The sequence below is a fragment of the Oncorhynchus mykiss genome, chromosome 22 (genome assembly GCF_057628025.1).
Source record: "Oncorhynchus mykiss isolate SJ-2025 chromosome 22, ASM5762802v1, whole genome shotgun sequence".
In the NCBI taxonomy this organism is placed as follows: domain Eukaryota; kingdom Metazoa; phylum Chordata; class Actinopteri; order Salmoniformes; family Salmonidae; genus Oncorhynchus; species Oncorhynchus mykiss.
In genome coordinates this window covers 40,512,300-40,530,612 of record NC_143043.1, presented here as the reverse complement: position 1 = coordinate 40,530,612, position 18,313 = coordinate 40,512,300, and the positions used below count along the sequence as shown (strand labels likewise).

The following is an 18,313-nucleotide window of genomic DNA, read 5'->3' as shown; positions in this document are numbered from 1 at the left end:
TAACCATGAAATTAATGAGGGTAAAGTAATCTTAATTAGAATATGCCTTGAACACAGTGTTTGTGTCTGCCAACCCAGGTACCAACCCATGTGCCAGGAGCAATGGGGGCTGTCAGCAGCTCTGCTTCCACCTGGGCAGTGGGCGTAGGACATGTTCCTGTGCCCATGGCCACCTGGCTGAGGACGGCTTTGCCTGCGAGCGATATGAAGGCTATCTGCTTTACTCTGAGAGGACCATACTGAAGAGCGTCCACCTCTCAGACGAGAGCGACCTCAACTCGCCCGTCCAGCCCTTCGAGAGGCCCACCTACTTCAAAAACATCATAGCACTGACCTTTGATTACCGCCAGAAAACCGCAGGAGGGACCAATCGCATCTTCTTCAGCGACATCCATTTTGGGAATATCCAGGTGATTAATGACGACTGGACAGGACGATCAATCATAGCCAAAAGTAAGTGCTGCTTTACTTTTTATGTTTTGATGATTTTGAGTTTGTTTATTTACAAGTGCCTGCAAGTGCCTGCATATTGACGTTTATGCCTGACAGAAATAAATTGTTCATGTTTTATTATTTTACTAATATTTTACTTTCTAGTACATCCATTCATTTATTTTCCTCTAAATCTTGATCCCGTTGTAATGCTGGGTGCTAAGTCAATGAAATAACCTACGATGTGAAATGAGGGTCTGCAGCCAGCCTCTCCTGCCTCTTAGCAGCCATTTGTGAAAAGCTATTTGTGGAGAATATAGTGGCTGGGTCCTAGGATGTGTGGCTTTGATGCATAATACTACATAAAGTATACAGATGTAGGATCTTAATTTGATCACCCTGTTGCAAAGTAACTTTCCTGCAATTCAAAACATTTAAAACTTTTAGTGTATTTGAGCTTTAAAATGCTTCTGAAGTTTGTAATATCCACTTAGAAATGTCGGACACGATTTTCCCTTGTAAAGAATTTATCAATCCCTACAAAAATGTCCATAATTTACAATCCACATAATAATTCACATGTCCTGTTGCTGCAGGATTATTTTCATGCTGCAGCAAACTGGCTCAAATTAAGGTCCTACATATGTAGAGCATTGTAATGGTCACCTCTATTTTTCTTGCCCTAAATGGGAACAATTTAACTGTTAAATAAGATGCTTAAGATTGGGGATTTTTTTCAGCTCTTACTATTGATGCAGAAAATTACCCAGCTCTCATTTTCACCACATTTTGACCAAAACAGAAATAAGTGGCCTGAGAGTGATACAGTATATTCACCACTCTGGACAGCAAGCAGCATTTGCAGCATTCGCAATAGGATTAGCTAGCAATGGGTATCAGTATTGCGAGGAACAGCGTCTGCATAAAATAAGCTTAAGTATTTAGGGATTAAGGAAGTTTATAGGACACATGGGTGCTTGTGAAATTGACATCTAACAAAGATAAATTCAAAATATCTCTATTTGGCTTGAATTTAATAAATACATATAGAATGTGAAACACATAACAAATGGACCTTTTATAGCCTGCTAGTCAGTCAGTCATTCTAGATGGCAGGAGGAGAGCCAGCAGAGCCGTTGCGTCTGTTCTCCCTGTCAGTCTTTGCTAGATAAGCTGAGTGGAGGCAGATGAGCAGGGAAAGCCTCTGTTCTACACTGTTAGCATCTTTTGCCTCTTTCTGAAGTCTCCTCTGAGCTCATGTCACTCACTCACCCCTCACACTCTGGAAGAACAGCATCACCAGTCACACTCTGGGAGAACAGCAGGAGTCCACTGATCCATATCCTCATGTTCTACTGTTGGCAAAATTGACAGAGACAGATGGGATGACTGGAAATATACTTTTTTGTTCTTTTGGCTTTGACCAAGAGGAGCAATTATCATTTTGAAAAGAAGCACTGACATATAAAGAGAAAAAGCTATGTGGCTGGCAAATGTCAAGTTGGTGTATGTGTTTGACATCCTTCTTTGCACCTCTTTGTGTAATTGGTAGACCTCAATCCATGCCTAGCCTGTTCACGTGCAGAGTTGGAGTGATTTATTTAGCACTGAAACATCCATTGCCTTTACTTTAGCTTAGCTTGTTATAGGGTTGTCCTTGAGTAAAGAAAATCTTGGTTGACCGAAAGTCGCCTCTTCTTTCAACCAATCGATTGGTCTACATTTTAAAATGTGTATTTTTTCATATATAGATACACCCTATGTGCTTGAATAAAATCAACTATATATGCATTGAGCTTGTCTGATGCTTTAAGGGCACTGTTAGATCAAATCAGACACAAATGACTCAAGACGGAGACAGAGATAAAGATAACCAGAAGAAAATAAATGTAACCTGTCCCGAGCATCCTCCTCCACTCTTACTGGATTTCGCAGATTCTACAGTTACACTCCTGAAGTTGCCTGTAATAGGCTACACGTGGAGTCTGCAACCTTTCTCACGTGGAATGCCAATTTATCTTACCATTTCTAACGATTTGCGTGCCAGTTCTGGTTTCCAGTTATGATTTGCACATTGTCGTGGAACAGTTTCATTTAAAATCATTGTCATGTGGTTAATCAAAATTCTATCCAAATCTCAATAAAAATGATACAAACTTCTATTGCCATTGCCAACCATGTAAAAAATTGTCTATAAAGCCAACAAATAAACATTGCAGCCTGTAGGTAGAAAATATCCTGATAAAAATATCTTAAAAGTCACATTTTCTACGCATGGCCTGTCTGCAATGAACTTGAAACATTGTATCAGCTATTAACTTGGACCCAAAGCTCAAGCTAGCAAACTTACAACATTGTCTAAAATATTCTGGGCCCTCAGAGTTTCCCAAGTCAATGTGCTTGGGACAGACACAGCTGTAGGCTATTTGTGCAAGCGATAAGAAGTAATCAGATAGGCCCTATTTTATAAAGTTTCCATTGGATCAGAGCATTACATTTTTCCCTTTCACGCTGAGTGGCTGTCGAAGGGGGGAGAGCTGGATATATATTTTTTAATACATTGAGAAACTTCTGTCATTCTCATTGGATGTAAAAAACAGACTTTGATTGCTTGCTGTTTGAGGTGAAGAAAACATTACTTTGAGAATCTCAACAGAATCTCAACAGCTCATGTGTGTGGTTAAGCAAATCCGAAAAACTATCAGATCCCCAAATGGGCATATTTATATGCGTCCATTTGCATACAGGCCAGATAGCCTATAGGCCTGCTTCAATGCGTAATCAGGTGCATATCCTTACTCAACATTGAGAGTAGCGCTCCAAACAAAAGACATTGACTAAATTGACAAAACTCATAAATGGAATAAATAAACCAAAACTTGTTTCTCACAAGTGTTGCATAGGTTGTGCGCTCTTCAAACAGCGTGTCCACTCCGACAACGGTAAAAGACTGGAATAATAATATATTAAATGCATGAACAGAAATTACTGTTACCAAACATTATTAAGTATAGGAATTAACGGTAAGTGTACTACTGGTAAAATATGTAATGGGGAATTGATAGACACTAACAATCAAACGCAAACAATTCACACAATGAAGTTACGAAGCAATTAATATGCACAAATTGGTGGGAAAGTGCGCATTCTGGAGAGAGACATGCATTGTGCAGCCCCAGTCCCCTTCTTCTTGCACTGTGCCATCCCAGCAGCCTCTGCAATGGATTAATCTCGGCCTCCACAATGGATTAGTTCACTGAGATGGGCGCAAATAAGACAGGTGTCTCTTGTACCATAATATACAGTATATATATATATATATATATATATATATATATATTTGCCACTTCTCGATTACAAAAAATCTTGGTCGACCAACAGCCTATCGACCAAACAATCGACCAGTCGACTAATTACGGTCAGCCCTAGCTTGTTAACTCACTGTTCATAGTTGGTCGGATTCAGGACTCTTGTTAATCGACTAAACAATGTTATCAGAATCAGACTGTCCACCCTCTACTTTTCCATATACCCTCTTCATTACACTCCTCTCCTTCCCTCTCCTCTCCCTTTCCTCTACCCTCTTCTCTACCCTCCTCTACCCTCCTCTCCTCTCATTCACCCCCTTATCTCCTTCCTCTCCACAAAGTTCTACTGCGTACCCTGTCATTGAAGAAGGGTGAAGATGTTAATCATCCATATTTCCCTAATGAAGCTCCACGTCCCCCATTAATTACTCCCTGGCCTCTCCAACGATTTCCGGCAAACCAAGCTGTCAGACGCCTTTTTATTGCGAACAATTAATTAGCAATTGGGCTGACTCAGATAGTGCCTTAAGTATTCTGTATGTATGGTTTATGGCTTATAGAAAGCACCGGATTCAGTCCGTATCTCCAGAATTGACGACCTGTTCACCATTAAGATCAATTAAGCACTCACTCCACAGCAGATTGTAGAGTATACTGTATGTCCCATTGAGTTGGAGTTCTAGGATATAATTCAGTTGGTAAGGTTTCATCCAAGATCTTCACTAATGGTTCAGTGAATATGTTAGATATCTTTGTGCAACTCAAGGACAGAAATATGTGTGTTTTCCCTACTAGGACAAGCATGTTGTTTATGTTTGTCCTAATCTTGTCCACCAGCCGGCTGTCTCTGTCGAACCGTCTGGTTTCATAGCGCCTCAGAAAGAGACTTGAATGGAGGTTGTAACCATAGCGGACAAAACAACCGCTGATTTTTATTGGATGATCTCTCAGTTCATCACCATCCAGCGCAACCTTAGAACCCCCTGTTGCACAGTGTCAACACGCTCTATATGCCATAGCAATTGAGCCTGGTGGGGCAAGGTTATGGTTGTACTAGTACTCTGATGCAACCCTATTTTCATGCCAAGCACATACGGTTTGACATGTCTATTTGGTCACTATTGAATGCCATGTACTTATCCCTGCTCACTAAGTTAACAGTAGAAACTACAATGAATGAGAGACCTGGAATATGTAAGCTTAATTTTTTTCAGTGACCTCTATTACCAATCGATATATGAACAACAACGGTTTGCAGCAGAGACTACCCTGTGCTGTATATGCTTACATTGGTATTCATGGATTTTTAGTTTACTTCATATTTTCCTGGAATTAGGTTTGTTTGGACTTGTCAACTGTGTGAGTGCCATCAGAAATATTATGGGTTGATTAATGTCTTGTATATTCCATTGAAGTATTTAGAATGAGCTGGTGGATGGATTTGTTAGTACACAACGTGCAGAGGTTATATCCTGTGTGCGGCAGTTACAATGAATTCAACCTTGTGGCTGTAATTCCCTGCACCACGAATGAAAGAAGCATGGTGGTGTGCATGTTAACATATCGGAGCGGTTTCCCAGACACAGATTAAGCCTAGTTGTAGAATAAAAAGAGTTTTCGATGGAGGTTCTCCATTGAGTTTGTTTTTTTACTCCAAGACTAGGCTTAATCTGTGTCTGGGAAACCGTCCCTTCATGTCTGGACTAGGACTATTGCAGTGACCATATTACCTCCACACCGGCTCTCATGAGTCGTGACCGCAGTACTAAGCTCCTTTTATGCACTCTGGACATGTGTTGGTAGTACCCAACTCACTAACGACCACCAGGTCGCTAATGGCCTGGTACTCAGGGCTCCATTGTCCCTCTAACCACTCTGACATCAATGGAAATACATTCGAAAATCACATCAAACACTTATCATCAAAACAGTATCATGCTTTTAAAACTCACCTCAATGTGATTTATCAATTTGAAGAAAGAAGTTCAACAACAGGTTGAAACTGAGTGGAAAACATGGTCCTTATGCATAACATAATGAAATGGACTGCGCTTTCTAAGGTGATGATTAATTCAAAACACCCATACACATATTAGACCTTATGCATACACATAGGCCTATATATGAACCTGAGCCCGCCTTACAGAGTTAGCCTACAATTATAGTCCATTTTGTATTTGATTTTAGTAATAGGGATTTTTTTTAATATTTTCATAATTAATAGGCTGACACATTACCTTTAGAATATCTCACCACTGTGAGTTTCCACCTCTTCCTCTCTCTGATCCATTCCTTTCTCAAGCATGCAGAGCGAGGGGCTGTCAACAGTTTCTTTAAATATGTTTGGTTGTGAAAACATGCTGCTATCGATGTTCCCGAACAGATTTCACTTGGTTTCCCAAATGAAGCACTGGGTTGGAAAGCCCATGGCGTATAGAGTTTGTGCAGAATATCACCTGTTGTGCAGTGAGAGGCTGCTCCTCAAACAGTGGCTGATGCATGGAGTAAAATAACTGGAATAGCCTACCTGGCATGATGGAAAAACAAACCGGAGGGAGGCTATTTGAGTGCATAAGGATGACATGTGTTTTTCCCCCTGCCTGTAATTGATAATGGGGCCATTCTAAATTGAAACCAATTTGGCATATTAGTAAAGAAACTATGACATTTAAAATAGTCTGATGGATGATATGATAACATGATCACTTGATGATGTGCATTCTGTGGCAGGGAACAGAGTGTAAGCTTTATTTTTCTACTTTCTCAAATCATAAGTAGCCAATAGTCGCGTCATGCAGCCCATATATGTTTCGATTTAGAAGACATTCTAAGGTTTGTGTCATTCACACCTAAAGTGAATGACACAAATGATCACTTTTACGCTCAACATAGACACTTCATATGCGTATTTGCTCCAGAATGGGAAAAATATCATTTATATTTTATTCAGCTAAGTTCAATTATATTTTTCGGACTATAAAATCATAAAATATCAAATAAAGTAATGGCACGGGACTTGTAAGCATATTTTGTCTATTAAATGAAAAAGCCTACAGCCGATGGCATGGTGAATAGCCAGATAACATAGAGTAGGACAACTCATATTGTGTTCTTCTGAAATACATTTCCTTCATATAACAATGTTTCTTTAGAACTGCCAAAAATAAACAATGGATTAGTTGTGATGGTGTATATTAATGTGATTTATTTGCTTTTTTAAATGTAGATATTCCAAAGGTAAGCATCAGCGGCTTGTATGCGTGGATGCCTGGAGATGCTAAACACGCTAAAAGTGTTCATGTTAATTAACTGTCAATTACTGTGAGACCGGCAGGCTTTTTCCATGAAAATAACAGGCTGAAAAAATGTCATGACTGCCACAGCCCTTGTCTAGACATCATTGACTTTGTTCCTCCTGAGGTGGATTCAGATCTGTCCACCTTTATCAACAGAGTCAAAGCACTGCATTACCAGTTGATTTAATGCCATGTCCATTACATGTAAGTATTTCAAATGAACTAGTGGAGGCTGGATGATTGGATGATGGTGGTGACGTCCTTGTCTGTGTACCCCCAGATGTGGGTTCAGTGGAGGGGTTGGCGTACCACCGTGCCTGGGACACTCTGTACTGGACCAGCTCTACCACCTCCAGCATCACCAGGCACAGTGTGGACCAGAGCCGGCCCGGGACCTTCAGCAGACAGGCTGTGGTCACACTCTCTGAAGACGACCATCCCCATGTCCTCGCCCTGGACGAGTGCCAAAAGTATGTAGTTCTAGTTCTACTAAGTCTCCCAATAGCCTGGTCCCAGGTGTGTTTGTGTTGTCTTGCCAACTGCCATGTTCATTGTCACAACATGGGAGTTGGCAAGACATCACAAACACATCTGTAACCAGGCTAGTCTCTTGTTTTATTGATGTCAGAATTTGTGTGGACCACAAATGTAGTTCATTAGTTACTACTTCAGATGCAGTATGTAATTCTATGCTTGAAGCTATGTTTGTACAGTATATGCTCAACAGATATATAACATACATACATTTTGGTAGCATTAAAACACAAGACATGCCTCCTTGGACAAAGTTAATTGTCTTGCTGTCTAAAGACAATTTTGTCTAACGAATGTCACCTCTTGAACAAATCTCAGTGGGTTTAATTTTGTTAGAGCAATCAGTAGAATGTTATATGAGAGATATGCGTCCAGTTCTGTAGAGAAGATTGGATCCCTACGGTGTAGTGAAGGCGAGACATTTAATTGGTTTGACACACTCACATTTGAAGAAATACTGCCTGCAGTGCTTTCACAATAACAAACTAATGTTCCTGTTATATCCTTTAAGATATAAAAGTATGTCTCAAACTACAGTAATTATGCATGCCAAGGAGGTTTTCACAGAACACTGACCCAGAGTTCACAAACAAATTTGACCTAAGTGGGTATGCATGCAGTATGCAATTTGGCATTTTCACTACAGAACGCTGCTAATTTAAATGTAACCTAATATGATAAATTAGCACTCTCTGACATATTCTAACTAGCCCCTATGAATTCTCAAGACTTCCAATGCTGTAAACATTGTCTTCTATAGGGAGGGTCCACCATAACCATATATAGGCCTATCTCTATTTTGCTCAACTTCAAAAGTATACATTGTTAATCTTTGATCAGTACAATACAATACCTGGCAGTTTGATGAGGATATAATCCCTCTACTTTTTCTTCTAAGAAGTAAATATGTAGCTGCTGTACACTAACACAATTCACATATTCCTTTAATTTTGCAGAACCTACTTCCCCAGATACAATCCCACACGATCATAATTTTCCGTATTCTTAGTAGTCCCCTCAAAGAAATATGAATACCAATTCCATTCAGCATTCATTGATGCTAATCTGGTTTTTATTAAATGGAAAGTGAGTATCAAAAATGAAACTGCAGCACCAACCTTATTAGAGATGGGAGCTGCAGTAGCTCCTGCAAGGCGACACTAACAAAGCCGACAGAGACAACATGAGGAGCAGATGACAGGTCATGCAGGCCATCGTGAGCTATGGGATCACGACCAGATAGAGCCATAGGCAATTTAAAACAGCTGCCTATGAATAATTCTCACAGCTATTAGTGTGTATTTTCCCCTACGAAGAAAGCCAAGGAGCTTGACAAGTTTCAATTGCAGTCCTATTAAAGCCATCATACACTCCCCTAATTCAATTTCAAAGAGCATATATTTGTTTTGTCCTCTTCACTGAGGGGGGTATAAAGATGTCTAAGGGGAAATGTGCATATAGAGAGACATTGAATCTGGGTTATCTGTTTGCAGTGATGGTGGAAATTGCTTTTAAAACTTGAGATAAAAAACTTGTAAACATAACTGTTATTATCTATCTCTCCTGTTTCCAGTCAACGGACTCCTTTAAAACTGTTTCTCAAATGACCATCTAGTTAATAGTAGGTTTTTTAATGTTTATTTCAGCCTGATGTTCTGGACTAACTGGAACGAGCAGCGTCCCAGTATTATGAGGTCCACCCTGGCAGGAAACAACATGAAGGTGATCGTCAGCACTGACATCCTCACGCCTAACGGACTCACCATCGACCACAAGGCTGAGAAGATCTACTTCTCTGATGGAAGTCTGGGGAAGATAGAGAGGTGTGATTACGATGGCTTACACAGATATGTGAGTATGACTGACATGAGGATTCTCTATGTATGCCACTATAAATGCAACCACAGTTACACTATGTTACTGTGTTAGACTTTGGGCTGGATTACAAATAACTTTCAATGGAGATTATCCATTAAGCAGGTTTTTTAGTCCAGGACCAGGTTTAATCTGTCGTTAAAACCTAAGGGCTCAACTAATGTCATACCTAGTTGATGTTATTAACACATTCTAATGATAAAAGACATACTGCAGCTCGTTTGACTTGGGCAGCACACAAGACCACAAAATTTGAGCATATTTATTCAATCTCACCTTCTTCACTAAGGACCAAAAGTATAGGCAGTTCAAAAAGGCAATTACTTCTTGTTGAACCAACGTGTGTTCTGATGTTGTCACTGTCCATAGCTTTTTATGGAGGAGAGAAAAGATATTTGAAACATGGTAGACACAAAGGCAATGATTCTCTGCTGAAATGTCAGTGTTATGCCCCCCTTAAGCTGAAATGGGACACATTTTCTACCCGCTACATTATCTTCCATTCCTATTGAGCCTGATGGTGTTTCAGCTGTCATACAAGGGATGGCTTCTGTAATACCTCTCAGCATTCTTTTCATATAATATATCTCAAAAGACAGAGTCAATTGTTTACTTAATTATAGAAGTCATTTCCCTTCAAATTGTAAAGGAAAGGACCAGTCTCATTTTATCTGTGAGAGGTTGCTTGCACAATATATATTCATAGTGGTGAACATTCTGAATATGTACTGTATCCTTCTGTATCCCTGGCATGTAAGGGATTACAATAGAATGTGGCTCTCCTCTTTGCCGACGGATTTCAATTTGTGCTTGACACGACCTCCGTGACCGAGGACTTTGGCCCATCTCAATTAGTCACCCATACGTTTGCCAAAGCAGGGTCGTGCAGCTCAAAAGTCACACCGTTTGGGTTCCTGCGTGCACCGCCTGCGGTCTCTCTCATGCTAATGAAGGCTCACACAGAAAAGCCCTGTGGGGGCGAGCCCATCACTCTCCCTATTAGAATGTGAAAATTAAACAGCGCTAACGGGTTATCAACAAAGCAGTGGTGAGACACCCCGGGTGGAGAGAGGTGGGGAGACAGAGGGAGAGAGAGAGAGAGGGGGTTGAGAGAGAGAGAGGGAGCGAGAGTTGGCTAGAGTGGGACTTCCTGACATTATGTGTGATGATGTGGGGGCGGTGCAGGGCAGTATGTGGGCGGGGTGGTGCAGAGTGGTATTGTATGGCAGAAGGTCCACAGAGGGACTCCATGGCTCCTGTAGCTCAGGGATCTGGAAGTGTCATTGCTGCCTGACAGCCTAACACTGTGACTGTGTGACACCCCCTCCCTCTGCTCTGACAGACATGAGATGAACACAGAGTACAGCAAAGAGCTAAAAAGGCCCACTTGCCTTCCTCACTCCACTGTGCCATTTTAAGTGGCGTCGTCGTGTCATTAACCATGCTGCCAAAAGTCCAGAGCGCCCGCTGGAGTATGTGATGGGGATAAGATGTCAACACATTAAGGCAGTGAAAATAAGACCTTTTTAAGTGTGAACAGACTGAATACTAATTGAGAACTGGTTCTTAAGGGTGCGATCCCAAATCCCAAAATTAGAGTGTGGCATGATATGATCTTCAGACTACAATTACATTGTATGACAATTATTTGTGACGTCTTATATACATTGACATACTTATGCAAGATATTAGGGCTGGTCCAACTCGAGGTGTCCTAAAAAAAAAAATCGCCCCCCCACCCCAACGTTAAAAATATTTTCACATGACCGTCTCCTGTACTATAAACAAAGAAATCACCCCATCCACCCTCATAAAATGTACAAAAAAGGATGATTACCACCATAAATAACAAAAACTGTGGCAACCCTGCATTCATAAACGTGCATGTGGACTTGACCACTTCAGCAAGGTTTTGTGGCAGGGCTACGGGCCAGAAGGTAAAGGGTTTGCCGACCACAAGCTCAATCTCACTGCGATCAGAGCTGGCTACAGGCAATGATTAGCTAGGGGGAAATCAGATTTTCCACATTTTGATGCTTTTTATTTATAATTTGATAAAATATACGCAAACAATTTTCCACCAACAGGTTTCTGTACCAATGCACCACACACAACCAATAAGCATAACTGCATCTTGATTACCGACTTCGAGCTTCATCGTGGTTTGCATTTTCAACACCACAATCAAATAGAGTATGTCAGTCTCGACCAATAGAAAATACATTCCTCCATACTCAGTATCAAAGGCTTGGCTTGACAATCTCCGAATGTCATTAAACCTTTTGGTGTTTCATAACAGATGAAACAGATAACTCTTTTCATTCATTGAATAGCCTGTGAACCTTTTGGATGCTGGAGTGGAGGAGCATGTGCAGGTAGCCTACAGGAGTCTTTTGAAGTTTACGCAGTGGTTTTGTTTATGTCACACATGAAAGGTCATACAATTTAAAAGTTAAATGACACACTACCGTTCAAAAGAGTGTCTACAAATGTCCTTGTTTTTGAAAAAAAGCAAAAATGTTGTCCATTAAAATAAAATAAAATAGTTCAGAAATACAGTGTAGACATTGTTAATGTTGTAAATGACTATTGTAGCTGGAAACGGCTGTTTTTTAATGAAATATCTACATAGGCGTACAGAGGCCCATTATCACAACTATCACTCCTGTGTTCCAATGGAACGTTGTGTTAGCTAATCCAAGTTCATCATTTTAAAAGGCTAATTGATCATTAGATAACTCTTTTGAAATTATGTTAGCACAGCTGAAAACTGTTTTTAAACCGGATTTTAAAGAAGCAATAAAACTGGACAACTTTAGACTAGTTGAGTATCTGGAACATCAGCATTTGTGGGTTTGATTACAGGCTAAAAATGTCCAGAAACATTCTTGGCCAGAAACGTTCTTCTGAAACTTGTCAGTCTATTCTTGTTCTCAGAAATGAAGGCTCGTAAACAGTGAAGAGGCAACTCTGGCATGCTCAACTTCTAGGCAGAGTTGCAAAGATGTATCTTAGACTGGCCAATAAAAATAAAAGATTAAGATGGTCAAAAGAACACAGGCATTGGACAGAGGAACTCTGCCTCGAAGGCCAGCATCCCGGAGTCGCCAAAATAAAATCAAACTGTATTTGTGGGTAAGGGTAAAAGTGACTAGGCAATCAGGATAAGCTGTATAATTAACAGAGTAGCAGCAGCGTGTGTGAAAGTGTGTCAATGTATGAGTGTGTGTGGCGTCAATATGCAGGTGTGTGTGTATATGTTTTGTGTGTGTTGGAGTGTCAGTGTAGTATGTGTGGGTAGAGTCTATCGAGTGTACATAGAGCCAGTGCAAAGGAGTCAGCACAAAACGATTAAGATAAATAAATAAATAAGGGAGTCAATGTAAATAGTCCGGGTTACCATCAAATCAAATCAAATTGTATTTGTCACATACACATGGTTAGCAGATGTTAATGCGAGTGTAGCGAAATGCTTGTGCTTCTAGTTCCGACAATGCAGTAATAACCAACAAGTAATCTAACTAAAAATACCAAAACTACTGTCTTATACACAGTGTAAGGGGATAAAGAATATGTACATAAGGATATATGAATGAGTGATGGTACAGAGCAGCATAGGCAGGATACAGTAGATGGTATCGAGTACAGTATATACATGAGGTGAGTATGTAAACAAAGTGGCATAGTTAAAGTGGCTAGTGATACATGTATTACATAAGGATGCAGTCGATGATATAGAGTACAGTATATACGTATGCATATGAGATGAATAATGTAGGGTAAGTAACATTATATAAGGTAGCATTGTTTAAAGTGGCTAGTGATATATTTACATCATTTCCCATCAATTCCCATTATTAAAGTGGCTGGAGTTGAGTCAGTGTCAGTGTGTTGGCAGCAGCCACTCAATGTTAGTGGTGGCTGTTTAACAGTCTGATGGCCTTGAGATAGAAGCTGTTTTTCAGTCTCTCGGTCCCAGCTTTGATGCACCTGTACTGACCTCGCCTTCTGGATGATAGCGGGGTGAACAGGCAGTGGCTCGGGTGGTTGATGTCCTTGATGATCTTTATGGCCTTCCAGTAACATCGGGTGGTGTAGGTGTCCTGGAGGGCAGGTAGTTTGCCCCCGGTGATGCGTTGTGCAGACCTCACTACCCTCTGGAGAGCCTTACGGTTGTGGGCGGAGCAGTTGCCGTACCAGGCGGTGATACAGCCCGCCAGGATGCTCTCGATTGTGCATCTGTAGAAGTTTGTGAGTGCTTTTGGTGACAAACCAAATTTCTTCAGCCTCCTGAGGTTGAAGAGGCGCTGCTGCGCCTTCTTCACGATGCTGTCTGTGTGAGTGGACCAATTCAGTTTGTCTGTGATGTGTATGCCGAGGAACTTAAAACTTGCTACCCTCTCCACTACTGTTCCATCGATGTGGATAGGGGGGTGTTCCCTCTGCTGTTTCCTGAAGTCCACAATCATCTCCTTAGTTTTGTTGACGTTGAGTGTGAGGTTATTTTCCTGACACCACACTCCGAGGGCCCTCACCTCCTCCCTGTAGGCCGTCTCGTCGTTGTTGGTAATCAAGCCTACCACTGTTGTGTCGTCCGCAAACTTGATGATTGAGTTGGAGGCGTGCGTGGCCACGCAGTCGTGGGTGAACAGGGAGTACAGGAGAGGGCTCAGAACGCACCCTTGTGGGGCCCCAGTGTTGAGGATCAGCGGGGTGGAGATGTTGTTGCCTACCCTTACCACCTGGGGGCGGCCCGTCAGGAAGTCCAGTACCAAGGTGCACAGGGCGTGGTCGAGACCCAGGGTCTCGAGCTTGATGACGAGCTTGGAGGGTACTATGGTGTTGAATGCCGAGCTGTAGTCGATGAACAGCATTCTCACATAGGTATTCCTCTTGTCCAGATGGGTTAGGGCAGTGTGCAGTATGGTTGAGATTGCATCGTCTGTGGACCTATTTGGGCGGTAAGCAAATTGGAGTGGGTCTAGGGTGTCGGGTAGGGTGGAGGTGATATGGTCCTTGACTAGTCTCTCAAAGCACTTCATGATGACGGAAGTGAGTGCTACGGGGCGGTAGTCGTTTAGCTCAGTTACCTTAGCTTTCTTGGGAACAGGATCAATGGTGGCCCTCTTGAAGCATGTGGGAACAGCAGACTGGTATAGGGATTGATTGAATATGTCCGTAAACACACCGGCCAGCTGGTCTGCGCATGCTCTGAGGGCGCGGCTGGGGATGCCGTCTGGGCCTGCAGACTTGCGAGGGTTAACACGTTTAAATGTCTTACTCACCTCGGCTGCAGTGAAGGAGAGTCCGCATGTTTTCGTTGCAGGCCGTGTCAGTGGCACTGTATTGTCCTCAAAGCGGGCAAAAAAGTTATTTAGTCTGCCTGGGAGCAGGACATCCTGGTCCGTGACTGGGCTGGATTTCTTCTTGTAGTCCGTGATTGACTGTAGACCCTGCCACATGCCTCTTGTGTCTGAGCCGTTGAATTGAGATTCTACTTTGTCTCTGTACTGACGCTTAGCTTGTTTGATAGCCTTGCGGAGGGAATAGCTGCACTGTTTGTATTCGGTCATGTTACCAGTCACCTTGCCCTGATTAAAAGCAGTGGTTCGCGCTTTCAGTTTCACGCGAATGCTGCCATCAATCCACGGTTTCTGGTTAGGGAATGTTTTAATTGTTGCTATGGGAACGACATCTTCAACGCACGTTCTAATGAACTCGCACACCGAATCAGCGTATTGGTCAATATTGTTATCTGACGCAATACGAAACATGTCCCAGTCCACGTGATGGAAGCAGTCTTGGAGTGTGGAGTCAGCTTGGTCGGACAAGCGTTGGACAGACCTCAGCGTGGGAGCCTCTTGTTTTAGTTTCTGTCTGTAGGCAGGGATCAACAAAATGGAGTCGTGGTCAGCTTTTCCGAAAGGAGGGCGGGGCAGGGCCTTATATGCGTCGCGGAAGTTAGAGTAACAATGATCCAAGGTTTTTCCACCCCTGCTTGCGCAATCGATATGCTGATAAAATTTAGGGAGTCTTGTTTTCAGTTTAGCTTTGTTAAAATCCCCAGCTACAATAAATGCAGCCTCCGGATAAATGGATTCCAGTTTGCAAAGAGTCAAATAAAGTTTGTTCAGAACCATCAATGTGTCTGCTTGGGGGGGGGGGGGATATATACGGCTGTGATTATAATCGAAGAGAATTCTCTTGGTAGATAATGCGGTCTACATTTGATTGTGAGGAATTCTAAATCAGGTGAACAGAAGGATTTGAGTTCCTGTATGTTTCTTTCATCACACCATGTCTCGTTAGCCATAAGGCATACGCCCCCGCCCCTCTTCTTACCAGAAAGATGTTTGTTTCTGTCGGCGCGATGCGTGGAGAAACCCGCTGGCTGCACCGCCTCGGATAGCGTCTCTCCAGTGAGCCATGTTTCCGTGAAGCAAAGAACGTTACAGTCTCTGATGTCCCTCTGGAATGCTACCCTTGCTCGGATTTCATCAACCTTGTTGTCAAGAGACTGGACATTGGCGAGAAGAATGCTAGGGAGTGGTGCACGATGTGCCCGTCTCCGGAGTCTGACCAGAAGACCGCCTCGTTTCCCTCTTTTTCGGAGTCGTTTTTTTGGGTCGCTGCATGGGATCCATTCCGTTGTCCTGGGTGAAAGGCAGAACACAGTATCCGCGTCGCGAAAAACATATTCTTGGTCGTACTGATGGTGAGTTGACGCTGATCTTATATTCAGTAGTTCTTCTCGACTGTATGTAATGAAACCTAAGATGACCTGGGGTACTAATGTAAGAAATAACACGTAAAAAAACAAAACACTGCATAGTTTCCTAGGAACGCGAAGCGAGGCGGCCATCTCTGTTGACGCCGGAAGTCACTTTGATTAACTGTTCAGTAGTCTTATGGCTTGGGGGTAGAAGCTGTTCAGTATAATGGTTTTGGAGTGACAGTCACAGGGACCAGGGTTTGAGTCCCAGTCAGGGTACCCCCCAATCCACAATATTGGTGTCAGGTGTTATAGGGCGTTATTGAATATATGTCCCAGCCAAGTTTTAGTTACAGTACATTTGTGTTAAGCTAGTGATGTTTCTGTCAGATTTCCGTACTGCACATGTGATGGCAGTGTATGTAAAACAATTGTGCAACCGATTGATATAAATCATCATGCTATCATTCTGCCAGGTAGGCCTACCTTGCATTCAACATTTAATTGGGGAGGGTTTGGGGGAAAAACTTAGAAAATGACTGTTTCAGCAGGCATTGTGAATTTTATAGAGCCAATATACAGTATATCTTGCTTTTAGAAGTGTTTAATTCAGGTCGACTACAAGCATCTATTGAGTTGCAATGTCTCATAAATTGAATGTCCAAATAAACCTAAAGTATCTACAAAATTTGATTTGCAGCGACACAATTCAAAATGAAGGCTACAGCTAAATTGTTTCCTTTTACTGTTTGCGATTCACAGATGATTCTTATGATTCCCATGATTTGATTTACCACGATTTAACCAAACCCCAATTACTACAATGGCGAAGCACATCATTCATTCAAAGAATTGTTTAAAAATAATCGATTCATAACCCCATTGCCAAAGAACATTTACCTGTAAAGTTCTACTATTATATCCCAGGGCTTCCCTTCCTTTTGTTGTCTACAACTGCCTTGGTTTTATTTACTCAGAACTGTAACGTGTGCGCTGAGAGTTGGGAAGCAAGTTCAGGGAGTGAATGTTTTAATAAATAAACGTAACATAATACAAAACACAAACAACGCACAGACATGACACTGGAACAGAAACAATAACGCCTGGGGAAGAAACGAAAGGAAGTGACATATATAGGGAAGGTAATCAGGGAGGTGATGGAGTCCAGGTGAGTCTGGTGATGCGCAGGTGCGTGTAACGATGGTGACAATTGTGCACCATAATGAGCAGCCTGGTGACCTAGAGGCTGGAAAGGGACAACACGTGACAAGACATTTCATATAAATAGATTCTAAGAGATTTTGAACATAGTGGTAATTTGTCCCTGTGTATAAAACCAGCATTCTCCCTAATCAAATTTCTGTCAAAATCCCTCTGGATTCCTTGTCTTTCTCTAGCTCTCTCTCAATTCATAGGGGTTTTATTGGCATGGGAATGCATGGCATGTTTACATTGTTTATTTCACTTGCTTTGGCAATCAACAAAAGTGAGAAGACACAAAACATAAAAAAAATATTAGAATATAACATTAAATATTACACTCAAAAAGATAAAGACATTTCAAGTTTTATATTATCCGCTATGTACAGTGTTTTAGCAATGTGTAAATAGTTGTAGTAGGAATAGTAGGGGATGATAAATAAAGAGAGAAATATTGGTGGTATTTACAATGTTTGTGCTCCACTGGTTGCCCTTTCTCTTGCTCTTTCTCTCCTGCTGGCCAGTTGTTCTCCCTGTAACAAGCTGTGCTCCTTGAATCAACACCTGTCCTATTAATCCCTGCATGGCAGCAGGGCTAATGTGATGATGGTTACGAGCATGTCCCACTAATGGCTGAGACTACAGACCTGCAGGAAGACCTGCCTGGTGGCCCCAGCATAGAGAGAGACTCCCAAAGGAGCCGTCTGTCTGATGTATTCCTGCCTCTGTGACACTGTCATACATTTACATAGCAACAACTGGGTTTAGCACTAACCTAGGAGAGGTTGTTTGTGTGTACAGGGGTTGATGATGCAGTGATTAATTAATTAATTTGTGCTATGTATTCAAAGTCTGTTTTTTATTTTATTTTATTTATGTTTTCATCAATATTTACTCATTTGATGTTTAGATGTAATTGACATGAAGTCTTTGAAAAGCATATATGTTTTACTAGA

The 18,313-nt window shown here is 41.7% G+C and overlaps 1 protein-coding gene across 2 annotated transcripts in view; it reads left to right on the top strand.

Annotated features, from left to right (window-relative positions):
• The window catches only part of LOC110502094 (low-density lipoprotein receptor-related protein 1B-like), a 225,377-nt gene that overhangs the window by 93,439 nt on the left and 113,625 nt on the right, over positions 1-18,313 (top strand). For both annotated transcript variants that reach the window (XM_090216050.1, XM_090216049.1), the window contains exons 31-33: positions 79-453; positions 7,317-7,506; positions 9,217-9,421. In XM_090216050.1, coding sequence (XP_090072176.1) covers positions 79-453; positions 7,317-7,506; positions 9,217-9,421 — 770 coding nt within the window. The remainder of the gene's footprint in view (positions 1-78; positions 454-7,316; positions 7,507-9,216; positions 9,422-18,313) is intronic.